Source organism: Castanea sativa, chromosome 5 (assembly GCF_040712315.1).
Source record: "Castanea sativa cultivar Marrone di Chiusa Pesio chromosome 5, ASM4071231v1".
NCBI classification, from domain to species: Eukaryota; Viridiplantae; Streptophyta; class Magnoliopsida; order Fagales; family Fagaceae; genus Castanea; species Castanea sativa.
Genome location: NC_134017.1, coordinates 81385560 through 81408347, shown reverse-complemented (window position 1 = coordinate 81408347; position 22788 = coordinate 81385560). Strand labels below are relative to the sequence as shown.

At 35.9% G+C, this 22788-nt stretch overlaps 3 protein-coding genes across 17 annotated transcripts; all 3 read left to right on the top strand.

Annotated features, from left to right (window-relative positions):
- Window positions 1–2494: 2494 nt before the first annotated feature.
- On the top strand, window positions 2495–3269 carry LOC142635932 (uncharacterized). Its single transcript, XM_075809974.1, has 2 exons — window positions 2495–2756; window positions 2977–3269. Exons 1-2 carry the CDS (start codon window positions 2495–2497, stop codon window positions 3267–3269), a joined length of 555 nt encoding a protein of 184 aa, XP_075666089.1.
- Window positions 3270–5431: 2162 nt separating this feature from the next.
- LOC142637018 (putative disease resistance protein RGA4) lies at window positions 5432–16732 on the top strand. 15 transcript variants are annotated; one of them, XR_012844464.1, is made up of 12 exons: window positions 10434–10631; window positions 10839–10998; window positions 11101–11234; window positions 11946–12140; window positions 12282–12512; window positions 12783–13036; window positions 13592–13726; window positions 14293–14532; window positions 14688–14779; window positions 14923–15005; window positions 15213–15301; window positions 16216–16732. XR_012844464.1 is itself a non-coding variant. In XM_075811310.1 (7 exons), exons 1-2 carry the CDS (start codon window positions 5731–5733, stop codon window positions 9656–9658), a joined length of 3201 nt encoding a protein of 1066 aa, XP_075667425.1. In that variant the 5' UTR covers window positions 5432–5730; the 3' UTR covers window positions 9659–9693; window positions 10431–10631; window positions 10839–10998; window positions 11101–11234; window positions 11946–12512; window positions 12783–12932. The 15 variants fall into 15 exon arrangements, 1 of the variants encoding a protein (XP_075667425.1); XR_012844470.1 differs by adding an exon at window positions 13402–13495 and having other exon boundaries at window positions 11946–12512; window positions 12783–13009; XR_012844462.1 differs by having other exon boundaries at window positions 11946–12512; window positions 14293–14378; window positions 14492–14532.
- Window positions 16733–18231: 1499 nt separating this feature from the next.
- Window positions 18232–21724, top strand: LOC142634405 (G-type lectin S-receptor-like serine/threonine-protein kinase At1g11300). Its single transcript, XM_075808691.1, has 7 exons — window positions 18232–19645; window positions 19845–19952; window positions 20037–20242; window positions 20316–20526; window positions 20757–20994; window positions 21084–21234; window positions 21338–21724. The coding sequence occupies exons 1-7, from the start codon at window positions 18370–18372 to the stop codon at window positions 21644–21646; spliced, it is 2499 nt and encodes an 832-aa protein (XP_075664806.1). The 5' UTR covers window positions 18232–18369; the 3' UTR covers window positions 21647–21724.
- Window positions 21725–22788: the final 1064 nt, after the last annotated feature.

Here is a 22788-nt window from a genome sequence, read left to right as displayed (position 1 = left end):
TAGGAATAGGTGGAGAATGATATATTAGAACAAATTCATTGAAATTGTAGCCTCTCTCACTTGCAAGCAATTGGCTGCTTATATCTAATAAATTATTTTATAAATTTTTTGGATGCCTTTGTCAAATTATAACTTCAAAAGAGAAAGGAAGCAACTTGTTTATCTTAGATTACCTCTATTCAGCTTTGCAGTGGCTTTGGTGAGAGACGATGATGAGTTCACCTTGGGCCCAGGATTAAACGGCAAATTACAAAATGCATTGAACACAACCCAATAAGTAGCAACAATTTATAATTTTAATAAACACAAAGTTGTATTCTTTAATAGATAAACAAAACGAATATTTTCAAATCTCATCAACAATAACAAAATACATAGATGAAACATACATTAATAAGAAACCCCAAAAATGATGGAGAGAGATTTGCTATGGAGAGGTAGAGGCTGCATCCGAACTCGTCAAAAGAGAAAGATTAATTTTAGTGTCTGAACTCGTCCAAATAAAAAGACTCTAATAGTTTGGAGAAGATTAAATTTGAAGAATGAAAAGTTATTCAAAAAATATATTATAGAAATATGTAAATTTCTAGCATATAAAGATAAAATTTAATAAGTGAAAGGAACATAATTATAATCGTAAAGGATGAGGAAAGCAAATTGATTGAAATAAGAAAGGGGCTAACCGTGTGGGTTTTTTTGGCATGGGCTGAGGGAGACCAATAAAAACCGTCTACGTAAATCAAACCAATTCTAAATTTTAAACCTTAATCAAAACCTTCTCTTTTTCTCATCTCTCTAACTATCTAAAACCAATTCCAAATTTTAAACCTTAATCAAAATCAAATCTAGGCTTGATACGTAAATCAAAACTAAGTAGTCCATAACAATCAAACCTAAATCATAATTATTAACAAAATTTGTGTATAGAAGAAAATACCTTTATTGATGTGGTGCCGGCGGTGTTACGGTGGTGGGATGCCGTTGAAGGTGGGTGCTAGCTTGACAATGTTCTTGCTTTTGGGGCTTTGCTTGCAAATAGCTTGTATGGAAAAATTGTCTCAAAGTTGTCATAGGAAATAGAGTAAAGAGAGCAAAGGAGAGAGGGAGAATAACGTACACAGGGAGAAGAAAGAAGTGGTTAAACTACTAATAGATAGAACGTTGTCTTTAGTTTACCAAGAATATACGCTTGTTTTTATGAAAGGAGCTATATATTGGCAAGAATCAAATCCAAAACTATAAACTGGGATTTAGAGATACCTCAATCGAATCATCCAGCTTCTGTCAGTATTTATATACTTGGAGGAGAGGAAGACCAAAAGGAAGGAAGACAGAAAGACTGGCGTGAAGTAAATATGAAACCGGAGAACATAAAGGTGGGGAGAAAAAAAATGTAGGGAAGGGGAAGGGAAATGAATCTGAAACTGTGCAGTAAAGGTGATACCTTAGAACAGAAACGTGGGAAGGAACAAAACATGGAGAAAGAAAACGTGGCGAAGGGGAAGGAAAGGGTTTTGCGTGAAAAATTGTGTAACCGTGTTTTAGAAAGGGTTTCACAAAAAGTCTAGGTTGAAAAGGCTTTGGATTTGGCCTTTATGATTGTTAGGAATTACTTACTGTGGTCATTGTATGTACTGTCTATAGTTACCCCATGTATTCTAATAAGTGACTGCCTAGTGTGATAGTTACTACCATAGGCTTCTATGGTTAGGATTCTATGGTGGTTAGTTACATTGACAGGTAATAGGAGTTAGTTTGGTTAGTTAGTAACAGCTGGTGACAGCTGTGAGCAGTTAGCTACAGGGGGTATAAGAATAACAAGAAGCTGTACAAAGGGATTCATTCAAAGAGTTAATGTCAAAATACTTCTGATTTTGTTCTTTCCTTCAATTCTTTCTCTGTTCTTAGGAGGCCTAGCTAACCTCGAAAATAGCTACAATCTTCCATTTCCCTTTGGGTTCTTTACCTTTGGTATCAGAGCTCGCTTTCCTTGGCATCCATGGCAGAAACCCGTGCTTCTGCTGCAACCAACGAGGCCATTGCCTCACTTTGAACTACCACTGATCATCACACAAAAGAGTTACAAGAGATGAGAACCATTCAAGAGATCCATACAAGAATGCTGAATGAAAATACAAGAACGATGAATGAAAATACAAGAGTGATGAATGAAATGAGTCAACAGTTGACTTCAATCTTGCAGAAATTGAGTTTTGGAGATCAAGGAGGATCTCTCCAATCTCAGAGAATTGGGGAAAATCACAACCCAAATTTGCCGGTGTCTTGAACCGTGAAACTGGAATTTTCCAAATTCTCTAGTGAAGAACCTGTGAGCTGGATGTATAAAGCTAACCAGTATTTCAGACACTATAATATCCCTATTGGAGAGAAATTGATGCTAGCTTCATTCCATATGGAGGGAGAAGCACTGACCTAGTTCCAAGAAAGCGAAGAAATTGGAGCGTTCTGTGACTGGGAGTCTCTGGTTCAAGCTATGCAAGTGAGGTTTGGCACAAATGCGTATGATGATCCTATGGAAATGCTAACCAGGTTGAGGCAAACAGCTTCTGTGACAACGTATAAGACTCAATTTGAGATTTTGTCAAATAGAATCAAAGGTTTTTCTCCGGCACACAAGTTGAGTTGCTTTCTCAGTGGCTTGAAGGATGAGATACGCTTACCAGTGAGGATGCTAAATCCACAGTCATTGAATGCAGCTTTTGGATTGGCTAAAATTCAAGAGGAGTATTTGATAAGTTGCAGAAAGAATTCCACCACCAATAACCTGTCTTGACAAAGCATCAGCCACCACATTCTCCTTACCCTTCTTATATTCCACAATAAAAGCATACCCTAACAACTTGGTAATTCCTTCTCAAGATGGTGTTTTGTGCCTGATTTCCTTTCCCACACCTGATTGGTTGGCTCAACTTAAGGCTAGCTATGTTACTGATAATTCCATTATGGGTATCTTAGGTGCTTTTCAAGCAGGGAAGGAAGGTCCTAAGGGCTTCACTATGCAGAATGGATTGCTGTTATATAAAGGCAGAATGTATTTGAGGACTTGTGATTCATTGAAGATAGCCATTTTGCAGCAGGTGCATGATGGGCCATGGGGGGGTCATTCTGGTTTCCTTAAGACATTGCATAGGGTTCAGAGAGACTTCTACTGGCCTGGGTTAAGGAAAGATGTTAGGAAATATGTTAGGGAGTGTGATACCTGCCAAAGGCTCAAACATGAAACCTGTAATCCAACAGGTCTACTATAACCCTTGCCTATACCAGAGAGACCTTGGGTGGCTTTGAGCATGGATTTTGTTGAGGGTCTTCCAAAATCTCAGATGAAGGAGGTGGTTATGGTAGTGGTGGATAGGTTTGCAAAGTTTGTTCATTTTGTAGCCTTGTCTCATCCATATACTGCTTCTAAGGTAGCAAATCTTTATATGCAACATGTGTTCAAGCTACATGGGATGCCTATTTCAATTGTTAGTGACGGAGACCCTATTTTTACTTCTCATTTTTGGCAAGAGTTGATGATGCTTCAAGGCATTCAATTAGCCATGTCCTCAGCCTATCACCCCCAAACGGATGGCCAAACAGAGGTTGTGAACAAGAGTCTTGAGCATTATTTGAGAGCTTTTGCAGCTGACAAACCAGCTACTTGGGTTGAGTGGTTGCCCCTTGTTGAATTTTGGTTTAATACTAATTTTCATACCTCACTTAAACTAACCCTATTTGAAGCATTGTATGGGTATTCTCCCCCTAGGCTTATGGACTACAATCTTGGAACAACAAAGATTGAGGGTGTGGATGCACATCTGAAGTCCAGACAGCAGCTAACTTTCTTGTTAAGACAGAACTTGATAGCAGCACAGGAAAGGATGAAGCTATATTCTGACAAGCATAGGACTGATAGGAGTTTCTCTATAGGAGATTGGGTATTCCTAAGACTTCAAGCCTACAAGCAGAAGTCTCTTAAGCACACTCAGCTGAAGAAACTATCTCCTAAGTACTATGGCCCTTTTCAGATTTTGCAGAAGGTGGGTGAGGTGTCTTATAGGTTGGATTTGCCTCCAAATTCTAGGATACATCCCACTTTCCATGTATCCTGTCTAAAAGCTAAGCTTGGGCAGCATGTGGTTTCTATTCCAACCTTACCACCTACTGATTTGGAAGGGGCTGTGATCTCAGAACCAGTAGCTGTTCTCAAGGAAAGGACCCATCAACTTCGCAATAGGACTATCACTCAAGTCCTGGTTCAATGGCAAGGTGAAAGTCCTGATGATGCCACATGGGAGAGCTTGTATGTGCTGCAGCAGAGGTTCTCTCACCTTGTGGGCAAGGTCTTTTAAAGGGGGAAGTATTGTTAGGAATTACTTACTGTGGTCATTGTATGTACTGTCTATAGTTACCCCGTGTATTCAAATAAGTGACTGCCTAGTGTGATAGTTACTACCATAGGCTTCTATGGTTAAGATTCTATGGTGGTTAGTTGCATTGACAGGTAATAGGAGTTAGTTTGGTTAGTTAGTAACAGTTGGTGACAGTTGTGAGCAGTTAGCTACAGGGGGTATAAGAATAACAAGAAGCTGTACAAAGGGATTCATTCAAAGAGTTAATGTCAAAATACTTTTGATTCTATTCTTTCCTTCAATTCTTTCTCTGTTCTTAGGAGGCCTAGCTAACCTCGAAAATAGCTACAATCTTCCATTTCCCTTTGGGTTCTTTACAATGATGGAAATAAATGTATAAGAAGTGGGCTTAATGGTGGAGATTATGGTGGAATTAAAATGTGTCAAAACTATTTTAAATTTATGGTGGAGATTATTAGTATTTTAAAAGGTGTAATTTTTTTTTTTTTAAATTTGTAGGAAAAATACAAAAAAGAGGTTGAAAATTACATGGCTGCTGACGTGGCTTAACGTGAGCGTAGCAACATTAAACGCTACGCTTCAGCTTTTAGTAATATATAGATATAGATAAGATCACAGCCCATTTGTATGGGCAATGCATTGATCAAGCTTTCAAAAAAGTAAGCTATCATATAGTCTCTTTTTGAAACTAACACTAAAACTAGAAGCATAAATATATTCTATAATAAAACAAGAAGCAAGGCTTATAATAACCCTTGCGTAAATGTACATTTTATAAGGGCATAGCTTGAGCACATAGTAATTAAGGTCGTCCCTTGGCTTTCACTTATTCTTTTCTTCTTTTGCTCTTTGCCTTCTTTCTGTGGTTGTGCTTTTCTTTGTATAGACAAAGCATCAAGCTTTTTTAAAGTACAAAGAATAATCTTATAGCCTCTTTTTCAAGCTAACACTAAAACTAGAAATGTAAATATTCTATCAAGACAAGAAGCAAGGCTGCTTATAATCTTCCTTGTGTAAATGTTCCTCTCTTAACAACACCCACCAGAAGTTCCATTGATTCGTTTCTTCTTATTTCTTTGCATTCTCTCTCATTGTTTGTGCTTTACTTCATTCAGTGTCAAAGATATCGTTTGACACTTTATGCCAATATGCAATGACAAGTTGTCCCTACAATTAATCAATGTTGAGTGCCCGAGTGATATTCGTTGGGCTTTCGAATTCATTATAAAAGCTGGAAATGAATGAATATTGACAACACCTCTAATTAATTTACCTTCACCTCTTTCAGCGCACTTGCTAATTAATCTCTTTCTGTTGTATTCTATTGTCAACCCAACTTAACTTTCAGTCTCCAACTATGGCAGCTGATGCACTACTTACTGATCTCTTTAAGCAGTTGGCTTCAATGTCTGTTCAGCTGGCTAAACAAGAGATCAAGTTGCTTGTTGGCGTTGATGATGAAGTCCAAAAGCTTCAAGACAAGCTTGGAATCATCAAGGCAATGCTGGATGATGCCGATAAAAGACATGCAGTGAAGCTGGATACTGAGAAGCTTTGGCTAGAGCAGCTCCAAGACAGATACTACGAGATGGATGACGTTTTGGACACCTGGAACACAGCAAGGATCAAAGCAGAGATAGAGAAAGAAGAAGGACAACCAGCTGATATTAATGCTCCAGCTGTTGTGAAGAAGAAGGTATGCTCCTTTTTCCCATCTCCATCATGTTGTTTTAACCTTCCACCGCGTCATGATCTTGGTCACAAGATTGAAAAACTGAATGAAAAATTAGATAAGATTTTCAATGACAGAGAGAAGTATGGGATTGACTTTAACAGGCAACCTGAAGTAGTTGTGCGACCAATAACTACGTCCTTTGTGGATGAGTCCGATATAATTGGTCGTGATACATATAGGGATGACCTACTGAGTGTCCTCTTAGGCAAGGGTAGTCCAAAGGAAAGAAAACCCCATGTCATATCTTTGGTGGGCATGGGAGGTCTGGGAAAAACTGCTCTTGCCCAAATAGCCTATAATCATAGTGAGGTGAAGGCCCATTTTGATAAAAGAACGTGGGTTTGTGTTTCTGATCCTTTCGATCAGTGCAAGGTTGCCAAAGCAATCATTGAATCTCTTGAGGGTCCATCTCCCAGCGCTACTGAATTACAAAGTTTGTTAAATAAACTTTATAGTTTGATTGAGGGAAAGAGGTTCTTTCTTGTCCTAGATGATGTGTGGACTGAAGACTCCACAAAATGGGAGCCCTTCAGAAATGCACTCAAATGTAGTGCCGAAGGTAGTAGAATTCTAGTGACCACACGTAAAACTAGGGTTGCAAACATGATGGAGAGTTCTCTCATAATCAATTTGGGGGTATTGTCCTCTGATGTCTGTTGGTTGATTATCAAGAAAATAGCATTTTCTGATAATTATGGAGAGCAATATAGGGATTTAGAAGACATGGGCAAACAATTAGCAAATAAGTGTCAAGGTTTGCCACTTGCTGCAAAGATTCTAGGGAGTTACCTACGTGGCAAGATGAGTAAAAAAGAGTGGGAGAAGGTTTTGCACAATGATTTATGGAAATTAGAAGATATTGAAAATGGTCTTTTGGGGCCATTTTTTTTGAGTTATTATGAATTGTCTCCATCAGAGAAACAATGTTTCTTATTTTGTGCTGTCTTTCCAAAAAATTATCAATTCAATAAATTTGAGTTAATTATCAATTGGATGGCACAAGGATATATTAACTCAAAAGAAAATATGGAGATGGAAGTCAGAGCAGAGCACTACTTTGAAAAGTTAGCCATGTACTCTTTCTTTCAAGACTTTAAGAAAGATAGTAATGATGGTAAAATTGTAAGTTGCAAAATGCACGATATTGTGCATGACTTTGCAGAATCAATGGCAAAAGATGTGTGCTTCAAAATCAATTATAGTGGTGACAAGGTTGAGAAAGGCTTTAAGAGGGCTCGTCATTTGTCATTAATAGTTAAAGAAACATTTCCTGAGTTTGTCTATGAAGCGAAAAATCTACGCTTTTTAAATTTGGATTTTATTTCTTCTCCAATTGTCCAACCCAAGTTATTCAACCATTTGACATGTCTACGTACATTACATTTGGAAGATTTGAAAGGTAGGTCTATTTTGGAACTTCCAAATGAGGTGGAAAAATTGATACATTTAAGATTACTCAAGTTATCTTGTGAGGAGATAAAAGAATTGCCTGAAAGTATATGTAATTTATGTAATTTACAACGTTTGGATATTAGTGAGTGTTGGGAACTTGAGAAATTACCTCAAGGGATAGGTAAACTAATTAATTTAAGACACCTCCTGTTTGATGAATTTTTTAAACAAAGTAAAATAAAATCGTTTCCAAAGGGAATTGGGAGATTAACTAGTCTTAAAACATTAGGATACTTTCCTGTAGGTAAGGGCGAAGAAATATGTAAATTGGGAGAATTAGAATATTTGAACCACATTCAAGGGAAACTTTGGATACTTGGGTTGAACAATGTGGTAGATTTTGGTGCGATTGAGAATACATTGAAGAAGAAGAACCACCTCCGTGATTTGTATCTAGTATTTGACACATTAGAGGAAATTGAAGAATTTTATAAGACAGACGAGGAAGAGGAAGAGACAGAGGAAGAGGAAATTGAAGAATTTGAAAAGGAAGAGGAGGAAGAGGAAGAGACGGAGGAAGAGACAGAGGAAGAGGAAATTAAGACGGAGGAAGAAAGAAGAAGAAAAATGGAGAAAGATGTAGCCATTCTAAATGCCTTAGAGCCACCTCCCTGCTTGGAATCTTTACTAATTGGTTATTTCTATAAGGGCACCACAATGTATCCCAATTGGATGATGTCCAAATTGACCTATTTGAAAAAACTTGAAATCAGAGACTGCCCAAACCTCAAGCTTTTGCCTCCTTTGGGGAAGCTGCCGTTGCTCGAAGAATTACAAATAGCTTGGACTCCAATGATTCGAAAGGTGGGAGATGAATTTTTGGGAATAGACATAGAAGAAGAAGAATTATCAGAATCATCCAAAAACAATAACAGCAAAGACATCATCATATTCCCAAACCTTAGATCTCTCATTTTTACTGGATTGGAGAAGTGGGAAGAATGGACTGGGATGGGAGGAACAATAGAAGAAGAAGAAGAAGAAAAAGATAATAGTGCTAATGCTTTTGTTACTAATAATACTCCAAATATTAAAATAATGCCACTTCTTCATTCCTTGCAAATTGGGGGTTGCTACAATCTAAAGTGTCTGCCAGACTACCTGCGTAATACTCCATTACAGCAATTGGAAATATATGTTTGTCCAATTCTCGAGCAGCGTTACGAAAGAGGGATAGGAGATTACTGGCCCAACATTTCTCACATTCCAAACATCGTAATTAATCATATGCACGTGCAAAGAGACGGTCAACTTAGAGACAGTGCAGATTTAGAGGTAACTCTTGTTTGTGGGAGTGGGAAGAATGGACTGGGATGGGAGGAACAATAGAAGAAGAAGAAGAAAAAGATAATAGTGCTAATAATACTCCAAAAATAAAAATAATGCCACTTCTTCATTCCTTGCAAATTTGGTACTGCGGCAATCTAAAGTGTTTGCCAGACTACCTGCGTAATACACCGTTACAGGAATTGGATATCTATCAATGTCTAATTCTCAAGCAGCGTTGCGAAAGAGGGATAGGAGATTACTGGCCCAACATTTCTCACATTCCAAACATCGTAATTAATGGTAAGCACGTGCAAAGAGACGGTCAACTTAGAGCCAGTGCAGATTCAGAGGTAACTCTTCTTTTCTTGCAAAACTATCCTATGAAATATGTAAATACATATATGGATTTGTGCAAATAGACGCAATTAACTTAACTTCTAAATTTATCCCATCAAAAACAATTAATTATAATACCAACCACGTCCCTTCATAAATTTTCTCAATATCACAAACGCACTACCGCCACCAAATCATTCTACTTGTTTGGGTTGTCATCCTTGTTGCTCTAATCTCTCAGTGCTATGGCTTCTATTATATTTTATTTTTCTTCTTCATTTTTTTGTTTGTTTAATATTATTATTATAATATGGGTCATTTGTGGGTTTTGCTCATTTTGGGTTATTTAAACTAATCTGACATAGCTGGTATGCTTTTCTTTTGGACATGCATGTAGATGCATGATGATGTGGTTGAGGTGGACAAGATTGAGGACAGTAATCATCAGGAAGATGATGGGGCTGGGTTTGAGGCAGTAAGAGCAGAGAGTTGAAAAAGACACAAAGTTTGAAGAGAATGAAGGAGGAGGTCAGATTCCCTTTTAAATTGCTTGAACATTCCATTAAATCTATGTTTATATTGCAACTTTATGTCTCTTATTTCTAGTTACCTTTAATATATCTTGGATTAATTGGTCTAATTCCATTGTGTGTTTAGATCAATGATTATACTCGGTTAAAAATATATTAACTTTTTATTGATTGATTTCATTTAATTTTTGTGTGGGCATGTGTGGGATCATTAATTTTTGGCTACAAGTAGAGTTTTTTTGAATGATGATGGCGAGAGCAAAGAGAGATACAAAGCCTTTGTTTAGGAAACTCTTTCCATGTTTTTTACTAATATAAGATGTTCTTGAATAGAGAATATAAAGCCTCTGTACAAGGTGCAAACTTAAGAACCATCGATTTGGCAGTTTACATGCTTTTTTTTTTTACCTAGTGAAATCTTTAAGGTCCCTAACACTTTTTTTAGTTGTGTAGCAGATTGAATTATTATTTTTTTCTTTCGTGATTTGATAAATAATGATTTTGGTGCATTGGGGAGAGCATGGTAAGAGCAAGGCTTAAGCAATGATATTAAAGTTGTTTTGGGTGAAGATTAAAAAAAAAAAAAAAAAAAGTTAATGGAAAATCTCTACACCCATTATCCTGAGCTAAAAATAATATAAAAGCAAGGCGTTGAGAGTAGTTTGTAGAAAATTAGTATTTGATTAATTGTAATATGCTTTATTTAGCAAGTTGGTATGGTGGGGTGCCTATCAGGTCCAACATGAAGTTAAGGGGGAACCGCTTGTAACCTGAATAGGATTGTGAAGATGAAAACTTGGTCAAACGTAGGTGATTTGCTGAGCTGAACAGTACAGGATGATTGACATACACTGAAGAAGACAGATACATCTTATGGGACAGGGTAGTAAAAGGAAGGTGTTGAAGTGGACAGAGAATTTAAAGACAAATGATGAGGTGAAATTCCTTGATAACTTTGCATGATTATCATTTTCAATCAGTGTTTATTGCTACTTTGTGCCTATCATTTCTGGTTAGCGTTAATATTTTTATCTTGGATCAATTTTTTGAATCCAATTGTGTTTAGATTAATGATTATAGTTGTTAAAAATATATTAGCATTTTATTGATTGGTTTTATTGAATTTTTGTGTGTTTGTGTCAGGGATCATGAATTTTAGATACAAGTGGAGTTTTTTTGAAGGATAGAGAGAGAGAGAGAGAGAGGAGGGATCTAAAGCCTTTGTTAACTCTCCTTTTTCTTGGATTTCTTTGACTATTGCTTCAGAACCAGAAGGATCAATCCCGCCCTTGCCACTCTTAGGGTTTGTGCTCTATCCTTGAGATGGAAATGATCATTATAAAATAGAGACGGAAATAATTGCTAGTCATAGCACGTGGTTTTAATAAATCCTTGTTTCATGCAGGAAATTAGGAGGTGTGGTCTTACAGTTGCAGTGGTAGTGTGCTAAACTCAATTTGAATTTTTTGTCTTCTTCTAAGACTGTCGAACCCAAGTTATTCAACCATTTGACATGTCTACATTCTTTATATTTGAAAGGTGAATTCATTCCGGAACTTCTAATTAGTAAGGTGGAAAAATTGATACATTTAAGATATCTCAAGTTATCTTGCTTTGATTTAAAAGAATTTCCAGAAAGTATATGTAATTTACAAAGTTTGGATGTTACTGAGTGTAGTGAACTTGAGAAATTACCTCAGGAGGTGGGTAAACTAATTAATTTAAGATGATGAACTTGAGAAATTGCCTGTTTGATGATGATTTTGATGAAATTAGAATAAAATTGTTTCCAAAAGGAATTGGGAGATTAATTTGTCTTAGAACATTAAGTTACTTCCCTGTAGGTGTAGGCGGTGAGGGTGATGAAATATGTAAATTGGGAGAATCAGAAAATTTGAACCACATTCAAGGGAAACTTGCAATAGTAGGGTTGAAAAATGTGGTAGATTTAGGTGAGGTCAAGAATGCATTGAAGAAGAAGATCCACCTTTGTGCTTTGTATCTATTTTTTAAGAGCAATGAAGAGATAGAGGAAGAGACAGAGGAAAGAAGAAGAAGAAGAATGGAGAATGATGTAGCAGCTTTTGTAGTGTAGATTAATATTATATCATTTATATTTTGATTAAATTTGAGTTTTCATATTATTCATTTATGTTTCAATATTATATCAATATGGGTATTGCAAGTTGTCTTGATTTTGGGTACTTATTAGACTAATCTGACATATAATTTCTTTTTTTGGGCATGTAGTTGGAGAATAATGAAATATGAAGATAGAGAAGAGGAATTTAAAAGCCTCGTTTCTTTTGTGGATGTTTGGTTCTTTCTTCCCTTTTTTGCTTCGTATCTTCATTCTCACCTCAGAATTAAAACAACTAAACCCTCCCTGCCTCAGACTTAATGACTTCAGCATATAATATAATACTTTAGCATAACTGAGAGCAGGTAAAACCACAATAGAGATCAGCAGATTACTTTCAAAATTATAGCACTGACTTCCCAGCTCCTACCAGAGTTTCTGTGTGTCCAACTGCAATGAACTTATGAGACTGTCTATAACACCTTGCTACTTCTCAAATTTTGCAGCACTTACGCCCTGCACTACATGGGGGGTGATATTTTACCAAAGAGGAGGTTGAACTTGTAGGGAAGTTTTTATGGAGTATGGGATTGAGATTATCTTGGTTGGTGATTTGCTAGTTACAAGTCAGCCTACTATTGAGCAGAAACCAGATCAAACCTAGTCCAAAAGAGATGTGTTGGCCAAGCATGATACAAAAAGTCAGAAACCTCTATGGCTATCAATGGTACTATAAAGTATGTTCTTTTATTATTTAAATCTTTCAGGTGTAACTTCTTCCTCTGTTCTCTTTGAAATGTTGACTTATATCTGAACAAATGTTAAGAATACTTAAATGCCCATCTGGTAACCTAGGTCAATTTTTATTAGTGTTGTCACTAATGCTCTTATTTTTTTCCATTTAATGTTCTTATATCCTTCTGACCTATTTCTCTTCCATATATTCTTAAACAATGTTCCTAGAATCAGCTTCACCTAAATCTGATAGTTGAGATATTTTCATGCAGGATTCATAGCAATGTAAGCTAGTCTTGCTAATAGTGATCTGGACTGCTGCTTGATTCCCGAGTCACCCTTTTACGTTGAAGGAACTGGAGGACAATTTGAAGAAATAACTTAAAGGAAATGGATACATGGTTATAATAATAGCTAAAAAGTGCAGGAAAAAAGCTTTTCTGTAAGCATGAACACCAAAGACCTGCAGGATTCTTTTGCAAATAAGCTACTCCAGGATGTGAGTCTGGATATATCAAAATTTTAGGTGTGGATGCTAAGATGTATTGTCTTCCTTTGGCGTTAAATGTGTTGTTTGCCATGCCTGGTAGTTGTGAGATCATCTTTGAATGTTAGTAAAGAAAGAACTCGAAGAGGTGTGTTTGTGTAGCAACTAATTCTAACTTTAAGACTTGGCTACAATTAACTTTGTTTTGCCTTCAGTCCTGGTAAGACATATAAAATAATTTCAACTGTTTAAGGCACCCCTTTTGAGTAATAGTAAATTTGGTTGCACTACAACATGGTGAACTGGGGTCCTTAGCTTCCATTTGGCAACACTTAGAAGTTTTCAGTCCTTATACAACATGAAAACATAAGAACCAATGATTTAATTGTAGGAAAATTATGCAGGGGTTTATGAGAAGTTCTTTGAAGTAATCACAACTTTTTGCTGCTCATTATCTCTTAATGAAATTGAAGATGGCTATTAGCCTTAAATTTTTAGGTTAGTTTATTTTTATCTTCATATCATTTGCTTCTTTTGTGATTCTTCCTACAATCTGATGGGCAAAAAATAAGACTTCTTTTGCTTGTGTTGCAGATCCCATGTACGTACTGTTCCAAGCAATGCATCGGATAATGTGTGTTAAATCCCCCTAGTGCACAACCATTTGTGGTGTAATGGCAGGGTATACGAGCTCCTATTAATGGGAGACATGCTTAGATACCATTCTATGTAAGTTCCTATGATTTGAAATACATTCATATTTTCCTTTGATTACAAGTATATATTCAAAATTTCATTAATTGGTAGATGCAGAAAAACCAATCTGAATTTGGGATGCTGGTTCTCTTTAGTAGTTAACTCCTATTTCCAACCTTGAATGTTCTGTCTCATTCAAGAACATCTTGCAAAAAAGAACCGTTCTCTTTCTGCCTCATCCAATCTAAACATCACACAGAAGGCTTTGTGTACAAATGGATCACTTCTGCGATGCAGCAGAAACAAGTTTAACCTGGAATGCTGGTTTCTATAATAGTCCATCTTGTTTAATAATAAATGAAAAGTAAACTTGTCTATGATTTATTACTAACACCTTTATGTAACCTTGTCTATGATTTTGATACTGTGAAACTTTTTTTTTTCTTTTTTTTTTTCAAGTGACAATTTTTTTAAGAAGAAATAAGGAAGCTCTCATAGCTCAAATCTATGCTAATCATCTAATCCTAATGTTGTAGGGTTGGGTATTTGGTATTTATCAAGTTTGTAAGTCAATATCTTATGCTCGTTCTTTGTCTCAGAGCCAGAGGTGTTTCAAAGTATGGAAGAGAAGCGACCGGCAGTAGGGATGAAGATATTATGAATACATTGTCATTAGTTGGATTAGGTAACAAGCACAAAATGTCTTTATCTGGAACAACATTCGTGGAAGTGAAATTAATTTCTAATTGGTTTACTGGGACTTCTTTGCTGTTTCATGTCAATCATGCCCCACTAAAGGAGTTCTTTCCATAGTTTGGTTTATTTCCTTCAAGATAGAGGTAATTTCAAAACACAAGACAAACAGAAGTAATCTTCTCTCTTTCTCCCCCTCCTCTGTTTTAGGCAAATTATGTTTGTCCAGAACTCTTCCTGCCTTTTCTTTCTCTCTGTGGTGGTGTTGTTACTATTAATTGATGTTTTTTACCATGAATAGCACCTCTATCCGACCAAACAATACCCACTTTACAAGGGAGCTCTGAGGGTGATCACTTGACATATCAGAAAGGATTCTGAGCTACCAAAGAAGTAATTTTTCCCTTTGTACATAATACTATTGCCCCAAAATTTTCCTACAAATATTGATCTAATTCCTCACTGGGTTCAGTTTCTTCTATATTAATCAACAAATATTGATTAATTTGTTGGTATGTTTGTCACTCATGATTTAGATCACTGACAAGGCTCATTAAGCTGGTACCACAACCCGTGTTTGAAGTTTTAAGCATGGAGAACGATGTTGTATGCTATGAGGGTGAGTTTTATAGTGATGATGATCTGTAACATGGCATCCAATTTCATTCTTTATAGCCTTAGTGTACTCTGTTTTCTTCCAGTCATTCTGTTTACGATGATGGTTTGCATTTTTTTTTTCTCTGGATTTTAAGTATCTTGAACATGTATTTATGGTGGCTGTTCATAAAGATCTTTGTATTTTAGTAATCAAATCTTCCTTTTGCAGCCCAATTTCGCATACTATTTGTGGAGTTCATGCACGGTCTGCCACTTATAAACTCTGGGTGCAGGTGTTGCATAGATTATCTAGTACAGGTAACTACATATTCTTGTCTTCTTTTCTTATGAGTTGCTTTTCTATTTGCCTTTTCATATTTCCTAAGAAATAAATACTATAAATGTGTAACTATCATTAGTGATTTCTATATTATTACTACTAAAATTTCTCAACATCTTCCTACCATGTAGTTATACAACAATAACAAAGTCCCATGGGCATGTGGTTATCTATGTTTTCATTCATCTTGGATTGGGTAACGTGTAAATTTATAAATTCCATAATCATCTTTAGCATATATCTAACTGGGCGATCCCTTCAGGCAAATTGACTACACATAATCAGCTTTAGCTTTTATACAACCCATTTATACCACTGTTATGTCCTGCTGTGTGTGCAATAGTTGAATTGCTGATTAAGAGCTCTAGTCCAACCTTCCTTTTTCCATATTGTTATCCAATTCAACAGAATATCAAACTCTTATTTTCAGTGATCTTGAATTGCAGATTAATCTGAATCATGCCCATTTTTGTAAAATTTTTCCAACTATTATTGGTTTGCTTTTGGGCGCAAGTCCATATAATGTTTAATTACAAAAATGGTCTTAAATCCAGCATAACGAAATATTTGCTACAATATTCAATATCGTGTACTCCACTCCTTATAGAGGATTTGCTTCAACCAGTGGGTGAGGGATCAAAATACCATAATGATCTTCAAATGGTGTCTAGAAGAGCTTACTTGTATAGTGTATTAATGTTGTTTACTAGAAAAAGGGCAATAGAATAGTAGTTAGCCCACTATGGAAAATTGATAGAATCATTTTGGTTTCAAAGTAAAAGTTTCCGTTGGAGTTGCAACAATAAACATAATCAATTTGCTTATAAATATGTTTTTCTATTTTCTCCCCTTCATTGTGCTGAAGCACTGACCCTGCTTGTAAATTTTGCAGTGTAAAACTATTGGAGAGGCACATTTTATAGGGGTCAAAATTGTTGAGCAGGGTTGCACCTCAAATAAACTTGTCTTACATTCTGATGCAAGATAGCTAATTGATAAAGCTTGATAGGCCCTGCATACGTCAGATTAATGAAGCTCCCTTTCTCTTTGTCCTGATCATTGACCTTATTTATAAAGCTCTATACTCAATTCATGGATGTAAAAGTGATGATAGATGTGTCTCCATTCAAAATCATGAACATAGCATGTCATGGATGTCAAGAAGAAACAATGTCAAGCAGTGACACATGAACAGGAAATTAGGCAAATGCTTTTATGTATATCTGTAAGTTCATTCCAAAGAGTTTGTTGTTTAAATGTGAATGCCTGGATAAAACGTTTATTGCTGTAGGGACAGGTTTTGATTTCAAGAGTATGTAAATTGCATGTGTGAGTGGCAAAATTGATTTGTATACGCAGATGCTTTTGTTAAATTTCATTTTTCTGATGGCTAATATCCTAAGATAATATTGCTGATAAAAGAAGTGCTAGTGTTAATAATCTTTAATAAGCAAGTCGCTAAAAAGCTATCAACAAAGTGACCTTTAGAAGCTGTTGTTTATATATTTTGTGACATTTGTTACATGGTATAGCAAATTCCATTCAAAATTGAAGAGGAGCTCAGTGAGTCCCACTCTAAGTATCCAGCTGATAATTAATAATTATACCAGTGTGGACTGATTGCAGCCAATTTATAAATAAAAGATAGAATCTGACATTACAAACTATTCCACTAGCCGAGGTACGTATGCAATCCACTTTCGGTGGTCAGCTACAAACTTAATTCAATCCACCTAACCCAATACCCAATACAGTTGGAAAAACCAATTGTCTTTATCCAAAATAAGTAATGATTTTGGGATAAGATGGAGTCTTTGATTATTATTTATTTGCACTTTTGTTACCAGAATGGCCTGCATTAAATAGGAATATGCTAATGTTATACTTAGATATTTTGTTCCGTTTGAATTGAGGGGAGAGAGGAGTAGAGTAGAGTTGATTTAAAATTAGTTTATTTTCATTCAACTCTACTCTACTTTCCCTTAATCCAAAATTATCATCAGGAGCAGATGTCATAGGTTAAAACCATCTCTCAAAAATAAAAAATTAGCATGTTAACCTTGTAGTTCGTGACTAGGCAATAATTTCCCGTTAACTAGTACAAATAGTGAGTGGTATTCTTTTTTCAATTTAGTCAAGAGCTTTTTAGTTCAATATAACTATTTTTTTTTTGTTACATAAAGATTTCAATTTTAAATCAAATCATCCTCCTCCACATTTTAGGAAAATAAAAATATAAATCTCTCCTTAATTTTAGCTGTAGTCCTTGCTCCTCAAATATATATTCAACCAGTGGCGGTTCCAAGAATTTTTCTCAGAGTGTTCCTTAAAAAGCATAAATTATAGAATCTAATACAAAGAAAAGTTTATATATTGATAACAACAACAATAAAAAAAAATACACAAATATATAAAGTTTACAATTGTCTTCTATAAGTTTTCATATTTTGAAATCAATGCATGATAGTCTCATTAATACTACAAGTTACATACTTTTTCAATGTACACAACCAATCAATCATTTATCCACTAAATGTAGAACAAATTATGAAGCAAAATTTAATTTTATTGGCATAAAAAAACTAAGAGTGTTCTCAAATTTTTTTGAAGGGTGGACAAATAAATTTTTTTAAATTATTATATATATAAAAAAAAAAAAAAAAATTTCAGGACCACCTTTGCCTCTGTATTCAACCGTATTTTTTGGGCAAGAGAAGAGAATGAGATATAAGCTAATTGAAGTCTACACTAGGGACAAAGACTTGACTTATTTTTTGCGATGTTGCTCTCGATTGTCTGGAGTTGCATGTCTGTTACTGTAACAGACATGCTACACTAGGGACAAAGACTTGACTTATTTTTTGCGATTTTAGACTCAGTGAGTGTCACACACACTTTGGATAAGCCACTTTTGCATAGAAATCATGATTTCCAACTTTGTGATGCAGAGAAGAAATGAAAGCAGATTCACCATAAACAGTTAGATAAACAAGGCCTCCCCGATCCCTTTACTGAATTCTCACACAAAGTAGGTTCAAACGAAGTTATGGGACGTCTTAGCAAGGGTAACTTCTTGTCTGTCCTCTGTTGCCTTTGTTTAAACTTGGGCGTTGTTGCTGTAGACACCATCAGATCTTCTCAATTCATCAAAGACAAAGACTCTGACTACATGATTTCCAATGGAAGTGTTTTCAAACTGGGATTCTTCAGCCCAGTGAATTCTACCAACCGCTACCTAGGGATATGGTATACCAACATTTCTGCATTCACATTCGTATGGGTAGCAAACAGACAGAAACCCCTCAACGATTCCTCTGGAGTTCTTACTATATCTGAGGACGGCAACCTTGTAGTATTAAATGGACAAAAGGAGATTCTTTGGTCATCGAATGTTAACAACTCTTTTGCCAATTCAAGCGCCCAGCTTTTAGATTTGGGGAACCTTGTCTTAAAAGAAAACACTACAGGGACAATCCTATGGGAGAGTTTCAACCATCCTTCTCATACATTGTTACCCGAGATGAAACTTAGTACTAATAAAAGAACAGGTGAGAAAGTTCAGTTGACATCATGGAAAAGCCCTTCTGATCCATCCATTGGAAGCTTCACTGGCGAAATTTATCGTAAAAGTCTTCCTCAGGCATTCATTTGGAAAGATGGTAGGCCATATTTCCGCAGTGGTCCATGGGATGGTCACCAGTTTATTGGATCACAAAAATATCCTCCACTTCATGACACTACTAGTATCGTACAAAACCAAGATGGAACTACCTATTTAGTTTCATCTTTTCTCTTTCATTCTTCACACTTTGTCCTGACTACGCAAGGAAATACAGAGGGAAGATATTGGGATAGTGAGAAGGAGGATTGGAAGGCTGTGTGGAAAGCTATTAACAGTGTGTGTGATGTTTATGGTACATGTGGTGCATTTGGAAGCTGTAACTCAATGAGTTCCCCAATTTGCAGTTGTTTAGAGGGGTTTAAGCCAAAGAACACAGAAGAATGGAATAGACAAAATTGGACTAGTGGATGTGTGAGGAGGACACCGTTACAGTGTGGGAGGTTGAACACCAGTGGTGAATCTGGCAAAATGGATGCATTTTTGAAATTGACGATGATGAAGGTGCCAAACTTTGAAGAATGGTCAGCTGCTCAGGAAGATGAATGCAGGCAGCAGTGTTTACAGAATTGTTCTTGTATAGCTTATGCATTTGATTCTGGCACAGATTGTATGACATGGACTCGAAGCTTAATTGACACACAGAAAATCTCTTACGGCACTGGAGTTGATCTTTATATTCGTGTTGCCCATTTGGAACTTGGTGAGATGTTTTGCTTTCTGTCAAAAATTTATCTTATGCTTGATGTCAATATATATATTTATCTTATGCTTCAAATCATGCACCCAAACCCCCCCCCCCCCCCCCCTCTAAGATAATAAAATTCTTGTCAAATACAATTTATTTGAACCCCAAATGAAAAAAAAAAAAAAAAACGTAATTACAATTTTTTGATTCACAGATACAGATGGAGATGTGAGGAAAATTGTCACTATTACAGTGATTATAGGAACGTTTTTTATTTCAATCTTCATGTACTTATTGTGGAGGTGGATGGCTAAACACAAAGGTAATATTCAGACTAGAACTAAAACAATGTACTAGGAAATGTTGCTATAAATTAGAGTATACTCACAAATGTAGTGGAAATCAGCAAGGAGAAAGAAAGCGAAGGGGATGTTAATGTTAAACAGAGAAGCACATAAAAAATTTCCAAGTGAAGACATGCTTGGAGACAATCTGAACCAAGTTAAAGGCCAGGAACTGCCACTATTTGATTTTGTGAAGCTAGCGAGTGCAACAAACGACTTCCATGAATCTAACAAGCTTGGGCAGGGTGGATTTGGTCCCGTTTACAGAGTAATGATTGCTCTTATAGAGTTTCTTGTCTAATAATGTGAATATGTACTTAGGATTTGTTGTTTGTTTGTAGGGAAAATTGTCAGATGCTCAAGTAATTGCAATAAAAAGACTTTCCAAAACTTCCGAACAAGGGTTGGAAGAGTTTATGAATGAAGTGCTAGTAATTTCTAAGCTCCAACATCGGAATCTTGTTAGGATCCTTGGCTGTTGTGTTGAAAGAGAAGAGAGGATGCTAATCTATGAATGCATGCCAAACAAAAGTTTGGATGCATTTCTCTTCGGTTAGTTCATTTTGATATAATTTCTTATGACATTTTACATTATTTAAAAAAAAAATTGTGGACAAAAGTAGTGTATTTTGAGACAATCGAACAATATTCTTTGTTGTGGTACTTCACTTGAAAAAGTTTTTTGATGACTTCAACCAAATGAACTTTTTCTTCTTGTTCATTCACCTTGTAAGTTTAACCCTCACTTTCTTTCTATTGTTTCTTTTGTTTAAATTCAATAGATTCACACAAACAAAAACTGCTAGATTGGAGAAAACGCTTCAACATTATAGAAGGAATTGGTCGAGGTCTGCTATATCTTCATAGGGATTCTAGATTAAGAATTATTCATAGAGATCTAAAGGCAAGTAACATCTTGTTGGATAAAGATTTAAATCCAAAAATATCAGATTTTGGTATGGCCCGAATTTTTGGAAGTAATGAAGACCAGGCCACTACTAATAGGGTCGTTGGAACTTAGTAAGTACCTTTTGGATTGGCCAATTCAATTTGATACTAATACAAATATTATAGATGATAATATTTGGCTGTATTTTGTTGAAATTTAGTGGCTATATGTCTCCTGAATACGCAATGGAAGGGCGATTTTCAGATAAATCAGACGTCTTTAGCTTTGGAGTGTTGTTACTAGAGATACTTAGTGGAAGAAGGAACTCAAGCTTTTATCATGATAAGCAATCTATGAGCCTTTTAGGACATGTAACTCATCCTTATCTCATTCCCTTATTTTTTTTACTACCTCCAATGCTTGTTTCTCCTAAGTTTGATGCTAAGAATTTTAGTGTTCTTTTTATGTCTCCAGGCATGGAAATTGTGGAAAGCAGACAACATTGGGGCCTTAATTGACCCAATCATATTTGAACCATGCTATGAAATGGAGATTTTGAGATGTATTCATGTTGGCCTGTTGTGTGTGCAAGAATTTGCCAAAGATAGACCGACTGTATCTACTGTAATTTCAATGCTTAAAAGTGAAATTGTTGATCTTCCTCATCCAAATCAGCCACCATTTACTGAAAGGCAGATTGGGTTAGATACAGAGTCTTCTAAACTTAGCCAAAAAAAATGCTCGGTTAACAATGTTACTATTACAATGGTTCAAGGTCGGTAGGTAGCATGTGTTATTGACATTATCATGTTGTGGTTTCATATTCATTTTGAACACTTTCCAAAGGATCTCATATGGTGTAAATACTTATTTCTCTATTCCCTCTTCAATTTCCACCATTAGTCCAATCTAAGAAGAAGAAAAAACCATTGAACCATATTCTCTTCTTGTTGATCTTCCATGTTTTGTTGGCTTTATTTCATGGCAAATTTACTTGTAAATCTGCTTAATTTTGATGTACTTTTGGGCATTACAATGTATTGGGGCAGATTTACTTGAGCCTTGGTTGCTGTTGTTGAGTAGTTCAAGTTGCAACTGAGTGCAAGCTGCGTCCTAGGCTGTGAGGTGGACACGTGGCAGAAAAATGAAGCATTTGTATTTATGCAATTCGTGACCTGCTCAAGTGCTACATTTTTATCCGCAGCCAGGTCATTCTTATCCAGAAAACAACTCATTCCAATCTGTAAGAGAGCTAGAGAGAAAACCCTAAAGAGCATATTGTGAACCTTTGTGAGAGTTTATTGTGCTCATCTTTTGAGAGAGAGAAAACCCATATTCTCTGACTAAATCCATAGCCTTTTCTCTTCTCTTTCCCTCTCACCATTTCCATATCTTGAGAGGTGATTTTCCAAACACTCCGTATTACCTTTGAGTGATTGGTACAGGAAATTATTGGAGAAGGTACTCCTCAAATCCAAGAGGTCTCGGTGGCTTACTGTTATGCATAAACTCCAATATTAATTGAAGAAAGAACTCCAATAACTTGGGTTCTAGTTGGAGTTTGGAGGACTCAAGTATTGAGGGAACTTTAAGCCTGGATGGTCTTTAAGAAGCTTGTATTGCAACTATTTACTAGTGGAGATTTAGCAGTGGTGCTACGAAGAGGTTTTTGATCGAGGACTTTGATTTTCTTTTCAATAATACATCTGGTGTTATCTTTGGTTTGCTTCCCTTCTTTGGCTCCGCACTTTACATTGCTTTTATATTCATTTATTGCTATTTGAATATGCATGCAATGAAAATTGGTTAATCACTTATATTGGGCATTGTAGACACCGTATTTTGTACTCTTTATGACTCGGACCTCCGTTCTCCAATGATACTCGAACTTTGAGGCCCAAGGCTAGTTTAGAGCCCAATCAAAT

Coding starts and splice junctions, on each gene's coding strand:
- LOC142635932 (XM_075809974.1), top strand. CDS start 2,495: ATGCAAGTGAGGTTTGGCACAAATGCGTATGATGATCCTATGGAAATG. Junction 2,757..2,976: donor TCAAGAGGAGTATTTGATAA/GTTGCAGAAAGA, acceptor TGGGTATCTTAG/GTGCTTTTCAAGCAGGGAAG.
- LOC142637018 (XM_075811310.1), top strand. CDS start 5,731: ATGGCAGCTGATGCACTACTTACTGATCTCTTTAAGCAGTTGGCTTCA. Junction 8,836..9,562: donor GAGACAGTGCAGATTTAGAG/GTAACTCTTGTT, acceptor ACATGCATGTAG/ATGCATGATGATGTGGTTGA.
- LOC142634405 (XM_075808691.1), top strand. CDS start 18,370: ATGGGACGTCTTAGCAAGGGTAACTTCTTGTCTGTCCTCTGTTGCCTT. Junction 19,953..20,036: donor GTGGATGGCTAAACACAAAG/GTAATATTCAGA, acceptor AGTGGAAATCAG/CAAGGAGAAAGAAAGCGAAG. Junction 20,243..20,315: donor GATTTGGTCCCGTTTACAGA/GTAATGATTGCT, acceptor GTTTGTTTGTAG/GGAAAATTGTCAGATGCTCA.